Raw genomic sequence first — 27,012 nt, 5'->3', positions numbered from 1 at the left:
AATACAAACCATACAGCATCATGAGTGGAGAAATAAATTCTCCAATAAATTATTAAATATTCATCTACTTTGCATTTGAATATTGATAAGCAAGATGTTTCTGAAATGATGAACACCAGTAAAAAGTAAAATCACAAAAATACTTTGTGTATCTTTTTGTTTTCATTATAAGATCTCTTGGGGTCAATTTTACCTCTAACTTCCTGAAAATGTGTACTTTTAGGCTAATAAATCAAAATTTTAATGGTACTTTCACACATTTATAAATGAAATGTGACAATAAATGAGTAAATAAATTGTTCAAGCTGAAAGCATGAACTATCCATATTTATATAAAAGTTTAGCGACTCAATTGAGATTTCAATAAGACTTTGCGTAAAACTTTAGTTTAAGAAGCGTTCAAGAGAGGGACATATAATGGATTCCTCTCAGTAAAAATGCGTTGTTACTGTTTCAAAAAGTTATTTTTTACAGTTACGTAGGGTCAATAGATTAGCACAAAATACAATGATATAGGAAATTAGAAAAAAGTCAGAAAAACTACTCAGAGCACTGGCTTCTACCTACTTCAGGTACTTATATTTATGGAATTAAGAGGCGTCATGGAAAAACAATATTCCAAGATAATTTTCTCTTAATTATGATTTTGAACTAAATCCACTGAGAACATTTCATTTTCAATATTTTCGTGAAGTGTTTGAAAGGAGAAAATTTTGTTTGATAGTGGGGGGATCGATTTTTTTTAATGATTTTACTGAGGGGATCAAATAAAAATAGTGAAACATTATGGGGGGATCAAAAAAATTCGTATGTTTAATTTCAAATGACAAGACCCCCTCCCAGGTAAAAAATGATAAATAATACCACAAGAAGAAGGTTTGGATTTATTTTGGGGTTATTAGGAATTTTAAAGGGCCAAATACAAGCATATTTTTTTTTGGGGGGGGGGGGGGCTGAGGGGGGTAGGAGGGGTCCTGATCCCGAAATCCCGGCTTAAAACCATGAAAACCCGAGGTCCCGAATTTAAAAAAAAATCCCGGATCCCGAAAGGGTCGATCCCGAAAATCCCAAGATCAAAAACACCCGAAAAATGCCCCCTTGTTATTTAGTTTCCAGACTAATTTTTTTGTCAGTGTTTGGATCTCTCTGACATTGTACCACAAGGTTTCATATCTTAAAAGGAAGATTTTAATTGATTTCGGGGTTGTTTACCCAAACACGCAGGAAAAAGGGTGAAAAACAAGCAAATTTCTAGTCCAGAGAGTAACTTAATTGTGCTTTAGTGTATGGATCTCTCTAAGATTGTAATACAAGGTTCCGTATTACAAAGGAAAAGCTGAAATGAATTTTGGGAGTAATTGCTCCATGGGGGGATTCAAAACGTTGTTTTTATTGAGGGGTTCCGATATTTCAAGTTTTTCAAATTATTTTTTTTCGGAAAGTTTCAAGAAGATATCTTCAATTGCACAATATTGCACAACAAATTTGTAAGATCCTTGACCACGTTTATCTTGTGTCAGACACCTATATATAGATACCGGTATTATGTCAAAAAGGTATCACAAATTGTCAATTTAAGTTTAGACAGTATCAAGCTTGAATAGTGTGTCCAAATTTGCCCCATTGTTCATTGTTCGACCTCTGTGGTCGTATCAGGCTGCGCTCGTCGAAGCATTTGATCTTATATTGTATGCAATAGGTCTACTATATTTTGTTTATGAAATGTTTGTAGGATGTAGATTTATTAATGAATGGGCCACTTTTATTTATACATGTTTTATTCAGTTTGATTTTTTTATAGTCACGCGCATATATTATTATCTTCCTTAAATCAAACTTTTTATTCGCTAAGATATACCGAAATATTCATTTCGGGTTTGAAATTATTGTAAGTTTGAGGTGTATCAAATTGGTCCGATTTATGATGGTTTTATGGTTCACGTAAACTTTTAGTACGTTAGTATCCTCTATTTTTCGGTTCTAAGCTGCAAGGCGGAAGTAAGCGCAAGATCAACTTCCGGGGAAACAAAAAGTAGCGTGAAAATCTTGCGTTTCAAAAATCGACGTTTAAAATGTCAAGTCGTAGACGACACGACTCTTATAGTGACGAAGAAGATGGTGAGTAATATATCTTTCCATTAGTAGTTGTCTTTACGTGCACGAAATAAAACTTACAACAAATACGACCAAATAATGTGTCAGTGAGAGCAGAGCGGTTTTTATTTATATTAAATTATCCAGCCCTGCTTCGCATAAAGAACGGGTTATGGTGCAAATTGAAATTTATTTATCAATTAGAATAAGAATTAGGAAAATTGTTATCTGCACTTTCGGGATTTAATATTGTGAAATCAGATTTATACAGTGCACCTTTTGGTTGAAATGAATGTTTTTAAATACAAACCACTCTGCTCTCAAATTATTTGTTCGTACTTGTTACACCCCCTCCCCCTTTTGCAGCAGAGAGGGCATTAAGTTTTACCCTTGTTCGTCTGTACGTCAGTCCGTCTGTATGTCTGTCCCTCCCAAAGTTGGTTTCTGTTCTCTACCTTTAATTTGCTTCAACCAAATGTTATGAAACTTATACAAAATGCTTATTAACACAAAACAAAGATTAAGTTTGGTGGTGTCACATTTACCTTTGTTGAGTTATGCCCATTTACAAATGAAAAAAATACTGATTTTTTTTGTTTCCGTTCTCTAACTGTAGTTTGCCTCAACCAAATGTTATTAAACATAAACATATATAATGATAAGAATTCCAAAATACAGATCAAGTTTTGCGGTGTCACTTCATCCGTTCTAGATTCATGCTCCTTTACAAATGGAAAAATAGGAATTTGATTTTAACCAACTACAATTACGGACACAGGAAATAACTCCAATTTGCAAAATTTATTTTACCAATTACATCAACTATAACCAATGGCAATGCTTAATATACAATGCAATGTTCATTAAAAAAAATAAAAACAATCTTTACCTTCGGTGCTTACAAGCACTTTGAATAATGTTGTTCAGTTTTGTCCCTTTATAACCTTACATGATATTTTGTTTCCATTCTCTTTCTTAAGTTTGTCTAAACTCAATTGAATGAAATGTTTATATATTTATAATGCTTATTACCACTTATCTCAGTTTAGGTTCAAATTTTGGAAGCATTACTTTTACAGTTTTTGAGTTATGTCCCTTTATAATGTTATATGCTAGCTGGGGCATCATTCTCCATTTATTTTAAATGTTTTTTTGTTAAAATGTAGTGGCTCAAAAATAAGACTACTACACTACAGTGTTCAAGCGAGGATTTCAAAAGGGCAGGGATCCAATCATGAAAAGGGTACTTAAGCATGCTGATTGATAATTCAAAAAGGGCATGCCAAACATTGTATTTTTCCCCCAAATTGAAAGGCTATGAAGAAATACAGAAAATTGCTAATGAAAAGCAATGGCAATCATTATTTGTGGGACAAGATTAATTTGATTGATAATTTACTTTCTGGAAATTAGCTTTCTGAAGTCTGTATCTCAACTTTTATCATCTTTGGTTAAAGCTACTGTACTTTTCAATCTGCAGGTGTACATAGTACTTGCCCATGTTGACAAGTTATGATAAGAGTTCAGAAATTTGTTTTTGTGTAAAAAATAAAGTTATGTGATTTTATGTTTAGGTCCTTCCTCAGTAAGAAAGAGAAGACGAGTATCAGAAAATGTTGACATTGAAGACAGACTTGAATCACTTATAACTAGAGTTGGAGAAAAGGTAAACAAGAATAAAACAAAAAATAAATCAAAAAGCACAATTTAAATCTATTTAAATATTTAAATCATGGTAGATTAATAGAAAGTAATAACTGAGAAATAATTCTTTTCATGCATGTCCTTGATTCATTTTATTTGTAAATATTTACATTGAGTGTTATTCTAATTTGGTTTATTTTCATGAAACTATAGCAGAGGAATAGAATCATGGCGATGTTTATACTAAGTTATAAAATGGATAAGTTAACCATGTAACTACCATAAACATAGAACAGCATAATCATGATAATAGGCCACATCAACATTTGACTCATTCAAAATTCAGTTATACAACTAATAGACAAAAAAACCAATAACACATGGTCCAGGTAGTCAGACTTGGTTCAAATGTAAAATGTGGTGGTGTAATTTGCTTGCAAACTTTACCCAAATGTCTTACGGAAACACACAAAAAAAAACTTCCATGCTCTAGCTAAAATGTTTACTAAACTTAAAACTTTATCATGTTTATAATATTATCTTTTGAATAATATTCAATACTTTTGTCTTGCAGAGTACATCCTCTTTAGAAAGTAACCTTGAAGGCTTAGCTAGTGTCCTGGAGGCAGACTTGCAGAATTACAAGACAAAAATCCTTAAAATTTTAGTAGAATGGTAAGTGATGAAGTTAAGTTTGATCATGTTTGATGCAACTCTGTATAATTGTGTATTTATAAAATTAGATAGATTCCTTGTAAAAAATACTTAAAAATGTAAGTTATTGAAAAGGATCTTGACAAACACAAGCAGAATTCTTTATTAGTAATAAACGATGTGTTTTCACTTACAGGATTCTGTTTGGATAGGAATACAGTGGCGGATCCGGGGGTGCGCACCCCCCCTTTATTTTTGCCGATCAATGCATTTGTATCGGGACATATGTTTTGCACCCCCCCCTTTGCCCTGGGTTACCTGGGTTAGCACCCCCCCTTTCGAAAATTCCTGCATCCGCCCCTGGAATATACCAGTGGGACATTATTATAGAACTAAATTAATGAATGTAAAATATTCATATCTTATAAACATGATAAAGCACCTGATTTCTTAAAGCTCTTCTATAAAAGCTTGCAAAAGCTAACCTTTGATCAACTTGGTTGTTTCATTATGTTTGCTTGGATGTTAGCAAACAATAGGTAGGCGTAGTTTCAATCTGCTTAATATATACATTTTACTTGGATTTGATTGGACAATAAAAATTGACATGAAATAAAGTTAATGTTTGTTGTCCTATTAAATTTCAGTATATAGTAAACAGACTGAAACAAACTACCTACCTGTTGTTTACAAACATCCAAACAAACATAGCAAGCAAGTTGATCAAAGGTTTGCCTTGCATGCTTTTATAGAAGAGCTGTAATGAGTTTTTACATTCTGCTTGCAAAACTTGCATAATTTCATTGAAAAATAAAAGCAATAGATTTTAATAAATATCTGTATTCTAGACAACTGATAAAGTTTTTTAGAAAATATGTTTTGGAACTAGGTTTTATTTTTTTACATTAAATAAGAAAGTCGATTTGAATTTTAAAGGAAATGTCCTGTTTAAAGCATAAGTGTAAAACAATCAATTTGGTAAATTTGGAAATGCCATTTTACCTCCCAGTAAAAGATAGGGACTGGACTTGGATCCACACTATTCTAACCCTGGTGTTACACCAACTTGAATTGAATATAATACATATACTGATGCCTGAATTAAGACAAAAATTGTGATAAAAAACAATTTGTTTTATTACTTGTTGGATTTCAATGAGAATTGATAGCCTCCAATTTAAGAAATGCCCAGCTAAATACCAAGTGGTATGATTTAAACAAAACTTTGTAGTTATTTAGAGTTCTGCACATCCTGAATGCATTTTTGGTGTCCAAATTCATGAAAATGACAAAGAATTCTAAGAATTTGCTTATTATACATCAGGTTTTCTGTCTTACACAAAAATCAACAATCAGAGCCAGTGCTAACATGTCAGTTTTTGTCGCAGAAAGGGATAGTGATCAGGCGGTGTTAGCTTACTTCTTAAAAGCTTTATAGTTTAGAAGGTGGAAGACCTGTATGCTTAATACTTTGTATATGGATGCCTCATGTTATGAAGTTTTCCATCAGTCACATGTCCAATGTCCTTGACCTCATTTTCATTGTTCAGTGACTACTTGAAAAAAAAGTTAAGATTATTGTAATGTTAAATTCTCTCCTATTATAAGAAATAGGATAACTATATTTGGTATGTGCGTACCTTGCAAGGTCCTCATGCCCTTCAGACAGTTTTCACTTGACCTCGACCTCACTTCATGGATCAGTGAACAAGGTTAAGTTTTGGTGGTCAAGTCCATATCTCAGATACTATAAGCAATAGGTCTAGTATATTCGGTGTATGGAAGGACTGTAAGGTATGTAAACATGTCCAACTGGCAGGTGTCATCTGGCCTTGACCTCATTTTCATGGTTCAGTGGTTATAGTTAAGTTTTTGTGTTTTGGTCTGTTTTTCTTATACTGTATACAAAAGGTCTACTATATTTGGTGTATGGAATGAATGTAAGGTGTACATGTCTAGCTAGCAGGTGTTATCTGACCTTGACCTCATTTTCATGGTTCAGTGATCAAAGTTAAGTTTTTGAGTTTTGGTCTTTTTTTTTAAACTATATGCAATAGGTCAACCATATTTGGTGTATGGAAAATTTTATGACCTATATGTCAGACCTGAGGGTTTTATTTGACCTTGACCTCATTTTCATGGTTCATTGCTCAGTGTTAAGTGTTTGTGTTTGGGTCTGTTTTTCTTAAACTATAAGCAATAGGTCAACTTTATTTGTTGTATGGAAGAATTGTTAGCTGTACATACCTGCCTGGCATGGTTCATCTTACCTTGACCTCATTTTTCTGTACCAAGTCAGGAATATGACAGTTGTTATCCATTCGTTTGATGTGCTTGGACTTTTGATTTTGCCTTTTGATTTTTGATTTTCCTTTTTGAATTTTCCTCGGAGTTCAGTATTTTTGTGTTTTTACTTTTTTCATGGTTCATTGGTCAATGTTTAGTTTTCTTGGTTAATGTTAAGTTTATATGACAGTTGTTATAAAACTTTATATTTAGGACTATCAACATAATATCAATGATTAGTAAAGACGGCGAGACATTTCAGCGTGTGCACTCTTGTTTTCTGTATTTGTTAACATCCTTTTCCTTTTGTGTTTAAATGGTTATTGTCTTTTTGGCAATCAAGAAACATCCATTTGTTGTTACTCTAGTTGTTGTCATTCTTGTCCTTAATATAGGTTTCATTAGCAATCATCAGACATCTTTTTATTTTGATATTAATTATGTGATAACATTTTCAGTGTAGCAGCATTACCAGAGAAGATGGCTGTGTATACCACATTAGTGGGTCTTCTTAATGCCAAAAACTACAACTGTGGAGGAGAGGTACATTTAAATTTTTATCATATAAAAATGACATAAGTTATTACCAATTAATGGGTTGAACTGGTTAAATTTGGCCTAGAATAAAAAACCGCACAGAAAAGATCTAACAAGTCTTTTCAAACTTCACCAATTTAGGATTTTTTTAATGAAAATTTTAGCACCACTGTCAAAAATTATACATTGCGGTAAGACTGATAGTACCACACAAATTTTTTTTATACAGCACGTTTCTTCAATGGCCTGGGAAGAACACTTGATTAATAAAAAAAATCAGTTAAAAATCTACTAGAACAGATAGGATATAGGGCATTCATCCATGCCACGAAATCAGTACATGCACAGCACACAAAAAAAGCAAAAGAATAGTGCATGTATTGCTGTTCATCATATCAAGTCACAGTTAGGCCTTTAACACTGAGTAAAACCTCTCTACTCAATACAAGTTTAAGATTACTCCTATCATTGGTTTGAACCAAATTCTTTGCAAACTGGTGATCATGCCATGACTGTGAATTAAAGAACAAAGCCATAGATTAATATCAATAAAAGAAATTATTAAACATTTACTGTCATAATATAGCCAGATAAGCACATTGAAAAACAATACAAACATTACAACAACCATGCTGGGTATTGAGATATGTGTTAGATAACTTGGCAGGAACAAATTTGTGTATAAGTTAAATAATTTGAGTAGACTTTGTAAGGGTTAACGCCATTAACTTGGGGCTGGTAAAAAAGATCGTACCAAAAAAAGTACATATTTAAAACAATGCAGAATAGTTTAATTATGGTAAAGTATAAGAAATATGGAGATATTAATGATTTTGAATAAATTGAGTCTCTTATCCATTTTTTATGCAACAAAAACAAAAATCTGGATTTTTTTGCCAGAACTTTTGTCCACTTTTTGCATTGCTTATTGAATTTGGCAGGAGAAGTGATTAGTAACAATTTATGTATGCATGAAATGCAATGTGTTGGGTGTTGTTTCTTGAAAATATAAATAAACAAAGTTATGTTTTTGTCTTTCAGTTCACCGAACTATTAGTAAGACATTTAAAAGAAGCTCTGAAGACAGGAGAATTTGATAATGCTTTGTTAATTGTGAGTAAAATAAACATACCAAGGTAGTAATGTGTTTGGATATTCTCTTTCATTTTATGATGTTTTCTGAATAAATGACTTTTATTGATAATACTGTAGAATTTCACTATTAAGTTCGTATATGTTCCAGACCACACAAGTATTTTGACCGTACACATACATGTACTGGTCTGAAATTTACAGTAGTTAACTAAAAAAGTATACAAAATAAAAATAAATACATAAAAATATTGTTCTTTTGATGTCTCTTGTATTTTTTTGAGGTTTTTTTTTGTTGTTTTAGCTGTGAAGTTGTGACTTTTATTGTCTTTTAATTTTTTCAGGTACGATTTTTATCTGACCTAGTCAACTGTCATGTGATTGTTGCTGGTTCACTGATTGCAATGTTTGATAACTTTATAGAAGTGACATTGGAAGACAACATACCTCAGGTACTTTAACAGGAAAAAATGGGTGTGGCTATTATGTGGGATCTGTTCTGTAATAGTTAGTTAACATGATGTAAAGTGTACAAATAACTCATAAAACATGTGTCAAAAACAAAGGTTTTGAAACACTTAAAATGTAATACTTGGCAGAGCTATATTAACTTGTAACCAAATACCAATAACAAATTTGTTCTTTGCCTTTTACAAGAGGAGTAACATTGGAAAAAGACCCAATAAAATCGGGATAAAACTGCAAAAAGATCTTATTTTTTTTAAGTGATTGTGCTACCAACTATATGCAATCTAGAGCATATTGGAAAACCGTGATTCATTGTCAGAAAAGCTATTAATTTTAGATAGGAAAATCTGAGGAAACTGTTTTAATGCATCAACTTATATATTTCATGTGAAAATTTTTGAAGTTTTTAGTAGTAATGATCTGAATTATCCCATGTTCATACCAAATGAAAAATGTTAGTTTGTTCATACCACATGTAAAATGTTAATTGCTCGTTACAGGTTAGGTCAGATTTTTATGTATATGCTGTCATGGCGTCATTACCGTGGGTAAGTAGCAATAAAGATTATTACAATAAAAAAATGAATGCTGAATAAATTACTGCATCTAATGGCATAATTACTTGCGATTTTTTACTATTTTATTTCTATATATATGTGGTTATGGCTTCATTCAAATGAATAAATTAGTTGTTATATAATTATATTAGAATTAAGTGTGTTTTCATCCTCCATTTCTATGAAACTTTACAATTCCAATGTTGACCTTTTCTTTGTTTTGTTTTAGGTTGGTAAGGAACTCCAAGAAAAGAAAGAGCAGGAATTTAATAAGCTATTGATGTCAATAGATAATTATATAAGGTAGATTTACTTTTCTATTGATGGGTTGAAGTGAAAACTGAGCAAATCATGTTTGTTCAAGCTATATTCAATGATGACAATAGATCAGTTGACATTAATTTGGGACAATTTCAGACACAGCAGTAGTTTTGGATATTGTAAAATCAGAAATTTTTGCGATGTTTTTATTATTGCAAAAAATGTGACATGTTTATAATTGCAATAATTTAAAGTCTCATTTTGAATTTTGGTATATGAATTCAACAGGATTTTCCTAAATCTCACAAAAATTTATCTAAAATGACAAAATTGCAGTAATAAATACCTGCAATAATTCTGAATTTACAGTAATCATTTATATACCATTTTTGATTTGCCTAAATAAGAGACTTTAGCATGCTGTTACAGGCAGCAATGTCAACAATGTTGTGAAGTTTGAGATTTGATTGAGTCAGTTTAATAAGAACCAATTATGGTAAGATGGCAAGTCAATATAAATTTAATATGCAGTTGTATTAGCATTGGCACATCCTATTGACATGGAGAGTATTTGGTCTAATTCCTTCTGTCATGGCTAATTACCTTTTAATGTTTTGCATAGGTTTCATTTGAATTATTGTCATCTCAGAATCTAGAATTGGCATTTTACTATCAAAATAACATATAGACGAGACATATCTCTGTGCCAACAGTCCTATTTTGAAAATTTATTGTTTAATTCAAATTAGAAGATTCATGTTTGAATTTTTTTTTTATGTTACTTGAATTTTTTTTAAATACTTATAATAATTTGAATGTTATCTTTGTAGCAAGAGACAGAAAATTCATGCCCCTACACTGAGAGTATGGACTTCAGATGATCCTCATCCACAAGAAGAGGTAATAGCTTTCATCTCAGAATGCAGATAGCAACAAAGGTTGCTAAAAAATGTTAATGCATCAACAAAAAGCAGATCTAGATTTAATATGTGTTTTTGCATAACATGAAATTTAGTAAATGGGCTTTTTTTTTAATGAAGCTTCAAAAAGTTTTAATCATTCATAATGAAAATTGATTACTATTCTCACTTTGATATTTTTTTTATATCTTGATGGTATTTTTTCTGTATTTAAAGTATTACAATAAATTAATATAACCTAGAATTATTACTGAAGTTAATTAACATTAAATTCTAATTCTTAAACTCAAACGAACATAAAATATTTATCAAATAACCACAAACTCTTACATGGGAGACGCCACTTGCAGAGACAAGCGCACATTTTATTATAAATATGAGTATAATATTGTGGAAAGTTTATATAAATACACAGGTATTAAGCAGCTTGTACTGGTTTCTTTATACTTGTGGTCCACAAATCTGAAAATAAATAATATAATTAATAATATTATTTATTTGGCAAAATGCTACTGTACACTTTGACTGCAATGCTCGAATGACTTTAAACAACATTTTACATGTTCAATTTTGTACAACTTTGATTAATACATGTGACTTGACTGTTAGTGTTGCTCTCCAACTATTGCAAACCATTCAAAATTCTGACCGTATTGCAATTTGTTTAATCAAACCAAACTGTTCAACTGGTCAGAATTTTAAACAAACTGTTGAATCAAAATGGGAAAGTGCAAGGTGGTATAAAATAAAACATACCTACAATCCTATATGATTTTCGTCCACTTTTACATGAAATTCAGTCTAACAGTTTGTATAGATATTTAATAGTCATTGTCATGCTAAGGGTGAACTGTTGTAATTTTGAATTGCTATAAAAATGTCCTAACTAAGCTTTCATACAGTTTTTCTTTTGATAAGTCTTCTATATTCATAAGAATCAGATATCATTTGAATTAAAACATCATATATTCAGTAAAATATGTGTGAAATAACAATATGTTATTGATAAGTTTTCATGGGGAGATAACCTAAAACTTTATTCTTTTAAATAAAGACTTTTTTTGAAAGAAAAAATAATTAACCCGCCCATGGAAACTTCTTACAAACATGTTGTAATTTCACGCATATTTTACTGAATATGAAATGTTTTAATTCACATAATGTCTGATTCTTATGAATATCGTTATTGGTTTTGTTACAGATATTTTATATTTTCAATCATAAAATATTTTCAGTATTTGGACTGTTTGTGGTCACAGATAAAGAATCTCCGAGCCAATAAATGGGCAGAGAAACAGATAACGAGACCCTACCTGGCTTTTGATGGTGTTTTATGTGAAGCATTACAACATACCTTACCACAGATTATACCACCATCACACAATGATGAAATGAGCTATCCATTGCCAAGAGTTATTTTTAGAATGTTTGATTATACTGATGTACCAGAGGTATGTGATTTATAACAGATATAGTCAAACAGCTGAACTCAAAGATTAACTCAAAAAGATTTAATGGCAAAATTTAATTTTGTATACAAAGGAAATGAAATAGGATTTTTGTTTTAATATAACACTAAGAAGATTTGGTTTAAATGTTAATGTGTCAACTATTTACCAAAGACCAAATGATGTAAATGTAATACTTCAATATTACTTAATAGTTTTTTCTTAACGATAAATCTTATAATGATTCATCATAGATTGACAACAGAAAGTGGTGTAAAATATCTTAATTCCTCAGAACAAGATTCAAGCGGTTTTTGTTCATCATCTCTATAAAAGTTGTTAAGAAAGTATTTTACATACTTGAATATAGTTGTCACTTAAAATATTTGTAAAGAGGAATAAATGTAAATGAGATAATATCCCAGTAATATACAGACAAACGAAGCTGAGTTTTAAGTATTGAATGTTAGCTCACAAGTAAAGTTGGTGTACACTTCAAGATCTGCTACCAATCAAGTGACACATTCTATTATTGTAGTTGAAATATATATATTTTTAACCGGATTTTTGTGACAAAAATGTTGGTTATTGATTTGGGGATGTACGGCGGGCGACTGGGCAGTCGGGCGGTCGGTCAGATGGGCGGCAACCAAATGATGTCCGTTCATTTACTCATGAACCGTTCAACCAAAGCTTTTAAAATTTTAATATGTTGTTACTGACAACAAAATAAAGGTCAAGTTTAATAATGAAGATTTTGACCGTTCAGGAGTTATGGTTCTTGAAAAATTGAAAAATGGTGTTTCCAGTCGTGTCCATGCATTTACACATGAACTGTTCGACCAAAGCTTTCCAAATTTTAATATGTTGTTACTGATGACAAAATGGAGGTGAAGTTGAATAATGACGATTTTGACTTTTACCGTTCAGGAGTTATGGTTCTTGAAAGATTGAAAAATGGCATTTCCATTCGTGTCCGTGCATTTACTCATGAACTGTTCAACTAAAGCTTTTCAAATTTTAATATGTTGTTACGGATGACAAAATGGAGGTCAAGTTCAATAATGTCGATTTTTACTTTTACTGTTTAGGAGTTATGGTTCTTGAATGATCGAAAAATGGCGTTTCCTTTCATGTTGTTGCATTTACTTATTAACCATTCAATCTAAGCTTTTCAAATTTTAATATGTTGATACTGATGACAAAATGTAGGTCAAATTCGATATTGAAGATTTTCACTTTCACCTTTCATCAGTTATGGTTCTTGTGATATTGCCAGGACAGAAATAAATGTTAATAAATCCGGTTTGCTGTCGTTTTGACAGCCTCTTGTTCTGAAGATTTTTTTTATCGGTAACAAAACTTGTAATAGATAAGTAAAAGGAGATGTGGATTTAGCATCAATGGGACAGCAAATCAACAAGTTAAAGGTCAATATACAATGCATTTGAAGTTAAATTAAAAATTGCTCCGAGTGTGAAAAGACATGAATAAATTCAGAGACTACAACTCATGATTTAACAGACAAATCAAGTATTTAAAGTTAAGACCCTAAATTCTAAAGTTGACAAGGGAATTTTAGAATACACAGTCATTTAAACTGAAGTTGTTACAGAAAGATTTACTGATTTTAGGGACCAGTTTTACCAGGAAGTCATGCAATTGAAAGATACCTTATAGAAGAACAACTGAGAAGAATCATATTCAAACATGCATTTGATCGTAAAGACTGGTATGTAATTTACATAGAAGTTATTGACTGAAATAAGCTTTCAATATTGAAGACAGATATTTCACTGTTACTGAGTTGCTGTCCCGCTCTTTGACATTCATATTGTTTTCTTTTTTTGAAAGTTGATATTTTAGGATGAGGCCAAAATAAAAAGATTGTATGTTTGCCCAAACGCGACCGACCCAAAATAAACCCGCCGACTCAAATTCTTTTTTTGACGTTTTTTGGAAGAATTTTTTTTTTTTGATTTATTTTGGGTCCGCTCCGTCATCGTACAAAACTTAATGTTTGTCGTCTTTGCGTTTGAAAGTAATTGTGAATAAGATTAAAAGAAAGCGTATAAGAGACGCAGTTAATCGATATTTGATGTTCTCTGTTTTTATCTTCTGATTTAACGAAAGTAAAGAAGTAAAACAAGTGAAGTGGCACAGTTTTTTTACGCTGTAGTTGTTTGTACTACCAAACCCTTACCTATATGCTCAATGTTAATTTCATCGTGTTTTCGAATATCTGATAAGAATATTCAGGTAGATTTTTTCAAAACCATGTGCAATCGAATATTTTCAATGTTATTCTGACAGGAAATGGATCCGGAAGTTGCGAATTTACAATCTTGCAAGAAGATTTTGTTTTTACTGAATAAAAAGGAATTATTTCTTGATAAATTGTTGTCTTTAATTATAATCTTCCTTTATCATGTAAATTAGATGCCCTTTTATTCAAATTGTTCAAATTTACAAGTCTCATTAGACAGTCAGTACGTTGCTGTTTGGGAGAATTTGATAAAACTATAATTGCTCACAGAATCAGAAATATAATCTTAACTGAATGTAACTCCTTCTGAATAATTTATCGCAATATAAATATAAATCCCTTTTGACAAGAGAAATCTGACTTTTGTCAGAAATATTTTTTCACATGTGCAAAAGTAAAAACATGTTATGGACGCCATATTGGATTTTTATACAATTTGTAAGGAAGCCCCTAAATTGGACCCCTGTTGTGTTCACTTATCGCTACACTGACAACAGGTATGGCCTAAATCCCGTGGTCAGAATTCTGACCACGGGATTTAATAATTTGACGAGACTAGTACATCATGTGCTATGTTTGATTATGTATTGTACTGATAGCAAATCAAAGAGAAATTAGCACATTTATAACCCTACTGAGTTCTTTAGGGAATGAAAGATACCGGCTCAGTTTGTCAAGAACATGTTAACACGCTCGTTGGTCATTTATCTGCGAGTACCACCATGGGGTTAATTAACAGATACTTGTTTATTTTGCGGCATGGCAGTAGTAACATTTGAGGTCAATTTCCTATCACTTTAATTGGCCAATTTTATTAGCGAATCGTTGAATTTGTACGACTCGTCCAATTAATGCCAATGTGACAATAGCTCCAACCCGTTCCTTCGGTGCGAAGCTATAGATAGAACGGCGGACCAGTTTAAGGAAGCCCCTAGAACCATGACCTAAAAATAAAGTCTTCAGAAAACGTTAAATTTATGCAATTACATTTGATCAATAATGATTATTTTCAAAATTTAAACTTGATTATTTAAAGAAATAAAATTATAACAAATACGTTTTTAGTTTGGAGATTCTACAGAACATGCTATTTATAGCCAAATTAGTTTACCTGTGTGATAATGTAAAATATAAATTTGTTTTCAAAACATAAAAAAGACACAAACTAAGGATGGTAGATAATAATTCATATAAATATTTTAGGACATTTAATCTATTTTAATAGAAATAGGATTTAAAAACTGCAAACAAATTTAATCATTACATAATCAGCTGATATTTTTTTACACAAACATCGTGTTGATGGAACTGTTGAAAATCACTTCACAAATCCAACAGCCCTTTCACACAGTTAGCAATTGTCAGGGTTATAAACATCTCAGGATACAAATCATATAGTAGACTAATTTATTTATAGAGGTTTTAAATTCATGGCTTTTGGTTGTCTCTACAAAGGTTTGACAGAGAAAAAAAAGATATACTGTTTTAAGATCTTTTAATATTTTCATGCAAATTCGGATAAAAAAAAAAAAAAATTTGCCTACCTACCTACCCACACCCAGTCATCATGGGTCGGGTTTGGGCAAACTGAAATATTTTTAATTGTGGCCTGAGAACATGTTAATATGATCTAAATATTAACCCTACTTGGTAAATGACTGACTGGATTTTAAAGTCTTTGGATTAACCTTGCTGTGGATTTAGCTTATGATCCACTGTTCTAGAGACAAGCATACCGTCTTGAGACCAAAAAAGTGTTTCAATTGGAAATTTGAATGGATGGACTACTATTTACATAAAAATAAAGTTGCGTAAAATGAAATATGAAGAAATAGTATTTACTATTCTATTCTACAATGAAAAATTATGTCATGAACAAACACTTCACACACAGTTAAAAGGATACACAGCAAACATGACTATTGAGAACCAAGTTATAAAATACTCAATTTGATTTTAGAATAATCGGTAGTGGAAACTCATTTTTATTTTTGTACTTTGTGGATTTTGATCCAAAAAATTTAGAATTATAGTCGCGGCCACGTAAAATTGGCACCAAAAAAAAAATTTACTATCAGTTGCATTTACTCGAGATAATGTTTTTCAATTAGTGGAAAAAAAATCCTATCCAAATATCCACTACTGTCCTACCTTTTATTGTGTTTGCACTGTATAATCCTGACCTTCACATTTTTCAAGATTATTTACATTGTAAAACCACCATCTTGGTTTCTATGAGGATCTCTTATTTCATAACATTCGTTACTCTCCGGTAATATCCTTGTCATTGATTATACATTTTCCTGCGCTTTTTTGCGTGAAGAAGATGAACAGCTCCGAGAGACACGAGAAAATAGACGGCACATGGAACTCCAACGCAACACTTTCGGTAATAACAATGTCGAATTCCGCCATTCAAACTAATCTTGAATTATGTGAAGGTCAGGATTATATAGTGCAAACACAATAAAAGGGAGGACATTTGTGGATTTTTGGAATGGATTTTCTTCTGCTATTTGAAAAAAACATCATCTCTAGTGAATGCTACTGATATTATTTTTTAAATTGACTAAAATCATGGTGCCAATTTTACGTGACTGCGACTATAGTCAATTGTAATCAGTGATATAAAGACCTGAAATACTTTTACTGAAAATCACTTGAATATAATTTACCTTGTATAACCCAGTGATTTATACACAAGGGGCCCTTACATGTAGATACTATTCCTCAAAGCACAATATCAATATTATTGAATAGTGAGACATCAAGGGTTGATTTTTAAAGTAAATGTTTGATGCTCTTATTACAGTGCTGCTTCATTACTGAGTTATCCAATGAAGAACAAAGTGCCACTCAATTATATGATTGTAGAGGTTAGTGTAATATATAAATCACTATGTTCTTGTGCTTATTACTATATTCTTGTGATTATGGAAAATGATAGTGCGAGTGGGGCATCTGTGTACTATGGACACATTCTTGTTTTACTATGTCTTGTATTTCAACTTATTACTAAGTTCTTGTGTTTTTAATTTATTACTGTGTTATTTTGTTTTAAACTTATTACTATGTTCTTGTGCTTATTACTATGTTCCTTGTAATTATTGCTATGTTCTTGTGTTTTTACTATGTCTTGTATTTCAACTTATTACAAAGTTCTTGTGTTTTAAACTTATTACTGTGTTCTTTTGTTTAAAACTTATTACTATGTTATGCGCTTGTTACATCTTTGATTATAAAAGTAGTGGTATGTCAGATCTCTGTTTAAAAAAATAAATTTTGAATGTGACATGTCTTCTGGTTGGCTGAAAGAATTTTGTTAATGAGCTCCTGGACAAAATATTGTCATGTGACCGTGATGTGATGGGTATAATACAAGTCAATAGAGAACATGACATAATGTATAGGCACACTATTGAAGAAGACTATGTTGGCATGCCATTTTTTTTATTTTTTTGTGTTGTTGGAATACTACCTCATTAATTTATTCCCTTCTTCTCTCTACATATTCTGACATATCAAATGTCCAAAAAACATTACAATTGAAAAAAAATAATGATCAAGCATTTGTTTCTCATGTAACCATTAGTTGGAATTTTACTGATCATATTCAGTTTTGACTTTAAATTAGGAGGTGTTCAAAAGATTTACTGTTTTATGTGTAACTACTGTACTTGTATCGCAAATGTCACTCCTTGACACCATCCATCTGATTGACCTTTGGTAGAAAACGTTTGCCAAAGTTTTCTTGGCTTCTATAAAAAGGAATAATTTTATATTTGATCTGCAGCTTGATAATGTTTAGTTGAAGCTTGAAAGTAATTTTAAGATCTTCCCTCCTGTTTGGGAATGGTTTACGATTTCAATGATGCACAAGAAAGCAGATCTAGACCCTGTATTGGTCTGACAGACTATTAACCTGATGAATCTTAGTAGCTAAATTTTACAGTCTATGATAACTGCATTTGAGTAAGGAATTAAAAGCCATTAGAGAATTTAAATTAGAATATTACTAGTAAATGTATTAAGGACTTACAAGAATCAGCCAGGATTTCCCACTGAATAAAGTGATGAGTCCAGAATCACCCTTGAATTATTTGAATGAAAAACCTGAAAGCAGTATTTAAAGAGATGTATTGAAGGATAATTTTAAACTTGGAATTATATTTTATAACCTATCCCTACCACTTTAAATGATGTTTATTTTCATTATTTTATTATACCCCATGCAACGAAGTTGCGGAGGGTATAATGTTTTGACCCGTCTGTTTGTCAGTCCGTCCGTCCGTCAGTCCGTCCGTCCGTCAGTCCTGTTTCTTGTCATCGCAACTCCTCTCAAACCACACAACAGAATTTCACGAAACCTTTTCAGATGAAAAGAACATACTATGTAGTTGTGCATATCGACAAGAAATTGTGATTAAATTTTTTTTATAAGAGTTGCGCCCCTTTGAACTTATTTGCTTAATGTACTACTGCAACAGTTTGTCATCGCAACTCCTCTGAAACTACACAACAGAATTTCACGAAACCTTTTTAGATAATAAGGACATACGATGTAGATGTGCATATCGACAGGAAATTACGATTCAGTTTTTTTTCTAGGAGTTACATCTCTTTGAACTTATTTGCTTTAAGGTACTACTTCAACAGTTTGTCATCTCAACTCCTCTGAAACCACACAACAGAATTTCATGAACATTCGTAGATAATAAGGACATACTATGTAGATGTGCATATCGACAGGAAATTACGATTCAATTTTTTTTTCTAGGAGTTACGCCCCTTTGAACTTATTTGCTTCAATGTACTTCTGCAACAGTTTGTCATCTCAACTCCTCTGAAACCACACAACATAATTTCATGAAATTTTGTAGATAATAAGGACATACTATGTTGATGTGCATATTGACAGGAAATTATTATTCAATATTTTTTCTTATACGATTTTTTTTTCTTACACTTATTTAATTTCTCCAATGACAATGTGGGGACGTGGGGTATGTGAGCGTGCTCACTAAGGTTCTTTAATTACTAACATTGTACATTTCAGGTGATGTTTGGAGAGTTGTTTTTGTTACCACGGTGTCCGAGACTAGAGATCTATTATGGTTCTACATTTATAGAGTTATGTAAATTACAGCCTGGATCAATGCCCCAAGTTGTATCCTTATTGTCTCGATGATCATCATCATGTTTTTAAGCCTGATATTTTATGCCAGTCCTTTTTGTCTGGCATTATGATATGATTATAAAAGGCTATTTAAAAAATGAAAATATTCAATTTATAGCTTCTTAAAATTGGTAACTTCTAGGTCCTTTTATTTCTGGTAGAGAGTTCTCTATTTGGCAATCATACCATGTCCTCTCATTTTTATATAAAGAAAACTTGTTATAATTGAGTAACTAGGGGGAAAGTAAAGCAGTAGGTCTAGAATGCTCATTTAGCAAATAAACTCTTCATATACACTAAGATCTCAAGAAATAAGGTAAAAAGTCATAATTTCTTTGAGTTAAAATTAAATTGATATTTCTTCTAAATTATAACATATGTATCAAATACCCATAGCTTCTTTAGTTGTTGGCTTTGTTTTTAATGTATTGAATAGTAGCTGTATTTGTACTTTTTATTGAACCTTAACATTGATCAGTTAGCTCAAGCCACAGAACTTTTATTTGAAAGACTTGATTCAATGAATCTTTCCTGTATTGAAAGGTAAGAAGTAAACAATATGAAAAAAATAGCTCAAGTTAAATTACTATTTGGTTTTTGTATGTGAAAGAAGAAATAGTTTAGCCACAGATTAGGATTGCACAATGCTTCATTGTATTCAGTTTTTTGTGTTAGATAAATGTTTCATGGGAATTATATAGTATTCATTTAGACTGTTAAACAATGTTTCTAGTTAAAAAAAACAGCATTTAATCATATCTTCTCTATGTAGGTATATATAAATTGTATCAGGAAATTATTTCTCATGAGAAAACAATTCTAAATTTTAAATATTACAAATGGCGTTAAAGTAAAGAATTTAATTTTGTATGATTCTATGTGTTTTCGCTTGTTACACATTTGTTATACAGATTTACCATAATATTGCATTGTTTTTTTGTAACACAGATTAACCAACTGGTTTGCCTATCACTTGAGTAATTTCCAGTTTCGATGGAGTTGGGATGATTGGAGTTCATGTTTACAAATGGATCCAGAATTACCCAAACCAAAGTTTATTAAAGAAGTTCTCATCAAATGTATGAGGTATGTATACAAATAAATTTATTGTTATCAACTTCTTTCCAGGTTAATAGTGAAATCGACCAGCCCTTAATTTTGGAATTAAAAGGTTATGTTATAACAAAACAGAATTTATTGAAGGTAATTTCAAGTGTATATATAATGAAGGAATATGAAAAGAACAACTCAAACGTGATGATGTTTGAAAAGAAATGTTCTTGGAATTTTAGAAATACATGTACAACACCTTTATATTTAAGACTGAACAGATATGAAAGAGCGGCTAAAGATACTGACAATGCCATTATACTTAAAAGATAACAAATAGCAGTACACGAAACACAACATAGAAAACTAAAAACTGAGCAACAAAAACCCCACCCTATTGTTTGATGTTGTTATAAAATACAAGTTGTTATTATACTGTACAATTTCAGGTTATCCTACCATCAAAGAATTGTGGAGACTTGTACTGAAGATTTTGCACCATTGATACCAGAGAAACCACTGTCTCATTTTAAATATGAGAAGGAAGGGTCAGGGTCATTACCAGGGACTATGACAGCTCATCAGCTGATCCAAGCCATCAAATCAAAATGTACTCCAGAGGAAACCATGGGGATATTAAAAGATTTACCCAACCCCCTGAAAGAAGATGATGAAAGTAAGTATAATGTGTTGTCAGCTTATCCTATCCCAAGGTTTATTAACGGTATTCTTCTATATATCTTTTGTTCTGACAGTCAATACAATCCTTTTTTCAAACATTTTTGTCAATGATAAATGTTGTATTTGTTATAACTCATCTGTTTTATTTTATCAAGACCAAATGTATTTTTAACCCATACAAAAGAGGAAGAAAGATTTGAAAACAATAAGCTCATGTTTTATTTAAAATTTATGTAACATCTTTTTTCAGCTGATCCAACATACCATCCTTTGAGAATTGATGTCTTTGTGTCTACATTGCTACATTTAGGAAATAAATCATTCAGTCACTCTTTTGCAGCTATTGCCAAGTATGTATTATTCTGTTAATTGCCATGAAAGATTTACCCTGTTAATAGCCATGTGTGTATTAAGATCTCTGGTGCGGACAATTTCACATAAATGTACATGTATAACATAGTCAGTAAACTAGTGTATTGCTCAAAAGCAAAAACAAATTAAGTTCATTAGACCACATTCATTCTGTGTCGGAAACCTTTGCTGTGTCAACTATTTAATCACAATCCAATTTCAGAGCTGTATCAAGCTTGAATGTTGTGTCCATACTTGCCCCAACTGTTCAGGGTTCGACCTCTGCAGTTGTATAAAGCTGCGCCCTGCAGAACATCTGGTTATAAGTATTTTGATAAATAGTTTCAATTTTACACCAGAATTGGTGATTGTCTTAGCTGAGAAGATTAAATAATGAAGTGATAATATTTATATCCCTGCTTTAAAAAGATGGGGTTATACTGTTTTACCTCTGGTTGTCTGTCCTATGAATATTTTACGTCACATCTTTCTCAGGAAATACATCATAAGGGTTTTTGAAATTTTGTTGATGAATTTACAGGCTTAAATAACTCAAATTAATCAATTTTGTTTATAGATTCCACCACATTTTAAAGTTACTAGCAGACACAGAAGAAGGACAGATTTGGGTGTTACGGACAATGTTTGAAGTTTGGAGATCTCACCAACAAGTAAGCAACTGTCAGATTTAGAAGTAAAGATAAATTGGATGTTAGGGATAAATATTTCAGATTATTTTAATTCTAGTTAAACATGTCTCCTAGTAAATATAGGATGCTTTAAAAGGCTTGGAACTATGTGCTTGGTTGTATAAAATCTGATTTAGATGCAGCAGATCTTGTGTCCAAGCTTTGCTTACAAAGATGATGAAAGATCTCACAATACTTTGATATACTTTCTGTTAAGGTAATCAGCCAATGAAATTTCAGCCATCTAATTTTTGAAGGTGTAAATTAATTTGATAAAACCAGAGGATCCTGTAAGGTCTTTCAAAACAGAAAGTGGAACTCAGCGTTTTCAAATCCCTGTAAGCAAAGCTTGAACACAGGACTCGTACTTTAATCAGATTCGATTGTATATCTCTTAATATATATTTCATATTCAAAATTTCTACAATGCATAATTTTAAACATAAAATCTCTTGTCAGAAGACTTTTAAAGTATTTTCATCTCTCTGCATGGTCTAACTACTTTTAACAGAGGGAAAAAAGTGAATAATTTGAAACATATTTTGTGAGTTTGAATGACATGCAGTTTTATTTATTTCAGATGATGGTAGTTTTAGTGGATAAATTATTAAAGACACAAATCATTGAACCATCAGCTGTGGCTAACTGGTTGTTCTCAAGTGAAATGCAACCAGAATTTACTAAGTAAGTACTTGGGAAATAACCTAGTCTCAGGGCATTTGTATGTGGCATTTTGATGTTTTGTTGTAATTGGTATGTGTTCATCTAACTTCACTTGGTAGGGGGAAATCAGTCAAGTTTTAGACTACTACTTTCTGGCTGATGTTTGTGTGAGATTGTAAAAAAATGTAGGCATTCCATATTTACATAAATTTCATTACACTAAACTGTAACATATATTTGTTGATCATGTTTTCAACTGGCTTTTAGTAAGTGTGTCTTGTGTTGGTATGGAAATTTCTTGATGTATTATTTATTGAACATTTGATGTATCAATTCCTTTAAAGTTGTCCCAATTAATTCATTGAGCATATAAGATACACTGCTGGTATTGTAATATATGTTGAAAGGATATCCTACAGCTCTTTTCACATATTCTACTCTGTTTATAATATCTAAATTATACTGGTCTTTAACTGTGACGGACATAGATCAACCAGTTTTAATTTCAGCATCTGCTATTTCATAAAACTATAAATAGAATTGACTACTAATGGAAGACAATAATAAGTTGTAAATAAAATAAACAATTTGTTTACAGATTTTATGTTTGGGAGATAATGCACAGTACAATAACAAAGATGAGTAAACACGTTGATAAACTACAGAAAGAAGTCGATGACGCTAAAGACAAATTGGATGCTTACAAAAGAAGGGTAGGTTGTTTTAAGGCATATAATAATATTTTTTCTTCAGTTAAAGGACTACAAATGGGATACTTTAGCCTGTAAATATTGAATTGTCAATATGTCTGCTGTTGCTGAATGATATGTGACTAGGATTACTGTAAATTAGAGGGAACAATTATGATTTAAGAATAAATCACATATTTTATATTTCGATATCATTATTTTATTCAGTATTTCCTGAAATTGTAAGAATTAATCTCACTTTCATCCATTGATAATCAATAATAAATGCACACAGAAATTGCTGAAGTATATGGGTGTTGAGGTTTAAAGTATTACAACAATAAACTGAATGACTATATACCTCCCCCGTTAATTGGTATGTAACTTGTATTTGTAGATAAATGATGGCTTAGAAGATGATGATGATGACGAAGTACCCACAGAATCTCTGATAGAGAGAATGGAGGAAAGATTAGATCTGGCACAAAATCAACAAAAGAGACTTTTTCTTATCATATTTCAGGTAATGTCTATGAAGGTTTGTCCTTCCTAAGTCCAGTTATAATTTGTCTGACAATAATATCTGAACACCATTGGTTTAATTGTAAAGATGTATTGTTTGTCCATATCATATCAATATCGTAATAAACTGAACCAAAATGCTCTTCATAAGTTTAAATATTGTTTGGGTGTAAAGTTCATTCATTTTACCCCATTGATACCCCAGCAAATCATGTTTCCAAAATATGTATGAATACACAAACATCATTTTCATTTTTCGACTATAAATGTAATGAATGCATAGTTAATCTACGGTAACTTAATTTATATAAATCAAAGTCATGTAAGATTATATATTTGGTTCTTAGATATGTTGAGTTTTCTAAGAGGTGTAGCACCGTGTAGGTGGGCAGTTGATTTTAACATATATATTTGTGAATTGAGGTTTAATATTTTTTCCAACTTTTTGGCCAGCTATAATTTTCATAACAGGGTTATCCTTTATTTATATATATGATAACATTGCCAACTATGACTTTTTATGTTGCAGAGATTTATTATGGTTTTATCTGACCATCTTGCCAACTGTGAATCGAATGGCATTGATTACAGCACACCCTGGTATAAATGGTGTATAGAAAGATTACAGCAAATATTCCTTTTAGTAAGTCATTAAAATCAATGATCATATGACTTGTACTGCTAGAGATAATTTCCTAATGCTTGTAGAGTAAAATTGTGGTTGGCTTGCTTGATTTGTTTGTATAAATGTTTACTCATGCTTTGTAATTAAGATTGACATCTTCAAATAATATATATAGGCATAGTTAAACCTGTATTTATTATAATTAAATTTGATTGGACATTTATCTCAATTACAAAAGTAAAATATACAAACAAAGCAAGCAAGTTAACCAAAGTTTTGCTCTGCATGCATTAGGAAATTATCTCTAAGGTCATATATAGTTTCTTTCAAGGTCATGCCATATATATGTGCCAGATAGGTAACCTTGTAATAACCTGAAATGATATGCCAATTGTTAATAAAACCATACTGATCTATTACTATTTACCAGTAGAAAATCATATTTTTATGCTGCAGCTGCCACGGCTGAAGGGGAATTGAGATTTACCATTGTTTTCTTGACAGTCATGCTATATCTTGGTATTGTGAAAAAGATGAGAAGAAAATATGTGAAACAAACCATACACATTGTTGTTTCCTTGACCAAAAAAAAGACAAATATTAACTGTCAAAATTTCCAATGAAAACTAGCAATTTAACTTAACAAACTCCACTCAAACCATAGGCGAATCCAGGGGGGCCCCTTTTATGGGAAAAATTTGGTTGATTATATAGGGAATCATTGAAGCATGACTGGAGCCCCCCCCCTTAGGAAAAGTTCTGGATCCACCACTGCAAACTGAGGGTTATTTTTTGTGAAGGGTAAACAAGTTCTGTTTCTACAGTGACACCCATAATGTGGCTAATGGCATATATATATATATATTAAACTTTTATTTGTTTATACAGCTTAATGTGGCTTAAGAAATGTTTATCAATTTTTACGATTCAAAGATTTTTTTTATTTTAATCCACAAAATGGAATTAATTCACTGTTTCAAGAAAGTCAATGTTTATTTTTTATATGTAGATATATCATTGGTTGGTTTATACTAAAATTTATGCAACATATTTTTTCTGTCTATAATTAGCATTATTTTGTTCTATTTCAGCACCATGAATTGGTATACAGATACATCAGTACATTAGAGACATTGTTATTCACAAGTGACATTGATTTCCATATCTTGGAAATATTCCAACAGTTCTGTGCATTACGATCCTGAAATTTATGTTCTCATTATCATCATTGTTATAGACAAGTCATTGAGTCATAGAATTTTTTTCTGTCATCATTAATTTTGTTTAAACTTGAGGTAATGTGTTGTTGTAATACATGATGAAATAAATGTATGACCATGTTATTATGAGAACAAATGAAATAGTATGAAGACTGTACATATTTCATTTAGAAAAAAAATCTTTTTTTTTTAAATAGGGAATGCAAAGATACAGTTACTGTATAACAACTTATTTTCGCAAACAATTTATTTTCACGAATTTCACGATCAGAAAAAATAGCGCAAATATAAACCGTCACATATATGTAAAACTTAGATTTTTCCCTTTTTATCTCCATCACGTTAGTTTTTGAGGTGCAAAATTAAATCGCCACAAATTGGGCTAGATAGAGCTAAATGCAAGATAAAGTACCCACGAAAATAAGTTGGTTTACAGTATGTATGTAGTCATTGATGTTACCTTGCTAATGGTTATAGTCACAGATATAGAAGATAGGCAAAACATAAGGAAAATTAGAACTAGATTCATATGGCTTCAACATTTTACTGATTTTCTCGCAAGTACCAATTGTCAAATATATTTTAATTTTACTGAGAGCTTTTTATACGACTGCAAAATTAAAAAAGAATTTGGTTGTAAATTGGTATCACGTCGTCGTCATCGTCAGCCTTGTCCAAAGACGGAATGATTTCCAGATAATAACTGTAGTATAAGTATAAATCAACATTCATTCTGTGTCAGAAACCTATTCTGTGTCAACTATTTAATCACAATCCAAATTCAGAGCTGTATCAAGCTTGAATGTTGTGTCCATACTTGCCCCAACTGTTCAGGGTTTGACCTCTGCGGTCGTATTAAGCTGTGCCCTGGGGAGCATCTGGTTTAGTATTAAAACATTCTGAATGAAAAGTAAGTAAAACAACTACCTTATTTCTGAAGCATAATATATCAAAGATATTAAGTGATTCAGAAAGTTGCAGTGCTCATTTATTGAATCCATGCAACTTCAAGTTATGTATACTTTCAAAAAACTATTTTTTATGAAGAATATTCAGTTTGTACACCATTTCATTGTTACTGAATTTGATAAAATTGTAAATTAAAATATCAAATGTGAA

At 31.3% G+C, this 27,012-nt stretch overlaps 1 protein-coding gene across 1 annotated transcript; it reads left to right on the top strand.

Moving 5' to 3' along the window:
- Positions 1-1,965: 1,965 nt before the first annotated feature.
- Positions 1,966-27,012, top strand: LOC139519346 (nuclear cap-binding protein subunit 1-like). Its single transcript, XM_071311345.1, has 23 exons — positions 1,966-2,118; positions 3,669-3,760; positions 4,313-4,413; positions 7,137-7,221; positions 8,257-8,328; positions 8,652-8,759; positions 9,276-9,323; positions 9,562-9,635; positions 10,424-10,493; positions 11,749-11,964; positions 13,596-13,693; positions 17,040-17,103; positions 19,284-19,394; positions 19,882-19,946; positions 20,352-20,489; positions 20,903-21,129; positions 21,385-21,484; positions 22,063-22,156; positions 22,755-22,858; positions 23,436-23,550; positions 23,924-24,049; positions 24,578-24,691; positions 25,765-27,012. Exons 1-23 carry the CDS (start codon positions 2,073-2,075, stop codon positions 25,876-25,878), a joined length of 2,382 nt encoding a protein of 793 aa, XP_071167446.1. The 5' UTR covers positions 1,966-2,072; the 3' UTR covers positions 25,879-27,012.

Source organism: Mytilus edulis, chromosome 4 (assembly GCF_963676685.1).
Source record: "Mytilus edulis chromosome 4, xbMytEdul2.2, whole genome shotgun sequence".
Classification (NCBI taxonomy): Eukaryota; Metazoa; Mollusca; class Bivalvia; order Mytilida; family Mytilidae; genus Mytilus; species Mytilus edulis.
This window is presented reverse-complemented; position numbering and strand designations above follow the sequence as displayed.

What these genes read in the sequence shown, in the direction of transcription:
- LOC139519346 (XM_071311345.1), top strand. Translation starts at nt 2,073, where the DNA reads ATGTCAAGTCGTAGACGACACGACTCTTATAGTGACGAAGAAGATG. An exon ending in CTTAAAATTTTAGTAGAATG is followed by an intron (nt 4,414 to 7,136) that starts GTAAGTGATGAA and finishes TAACATTTTCAG; the next exon opens with TGTAGCAGCATTACCAGAGA. An exon ending in ATTATACTGATGTACCAGAG is followed by an intron (nt 11,965 to 13,595) that starts GTATGTGATTTA and finishes TACTGATTTTAG; the next exon opens with GGACCAGTTTTACCAGGAAG.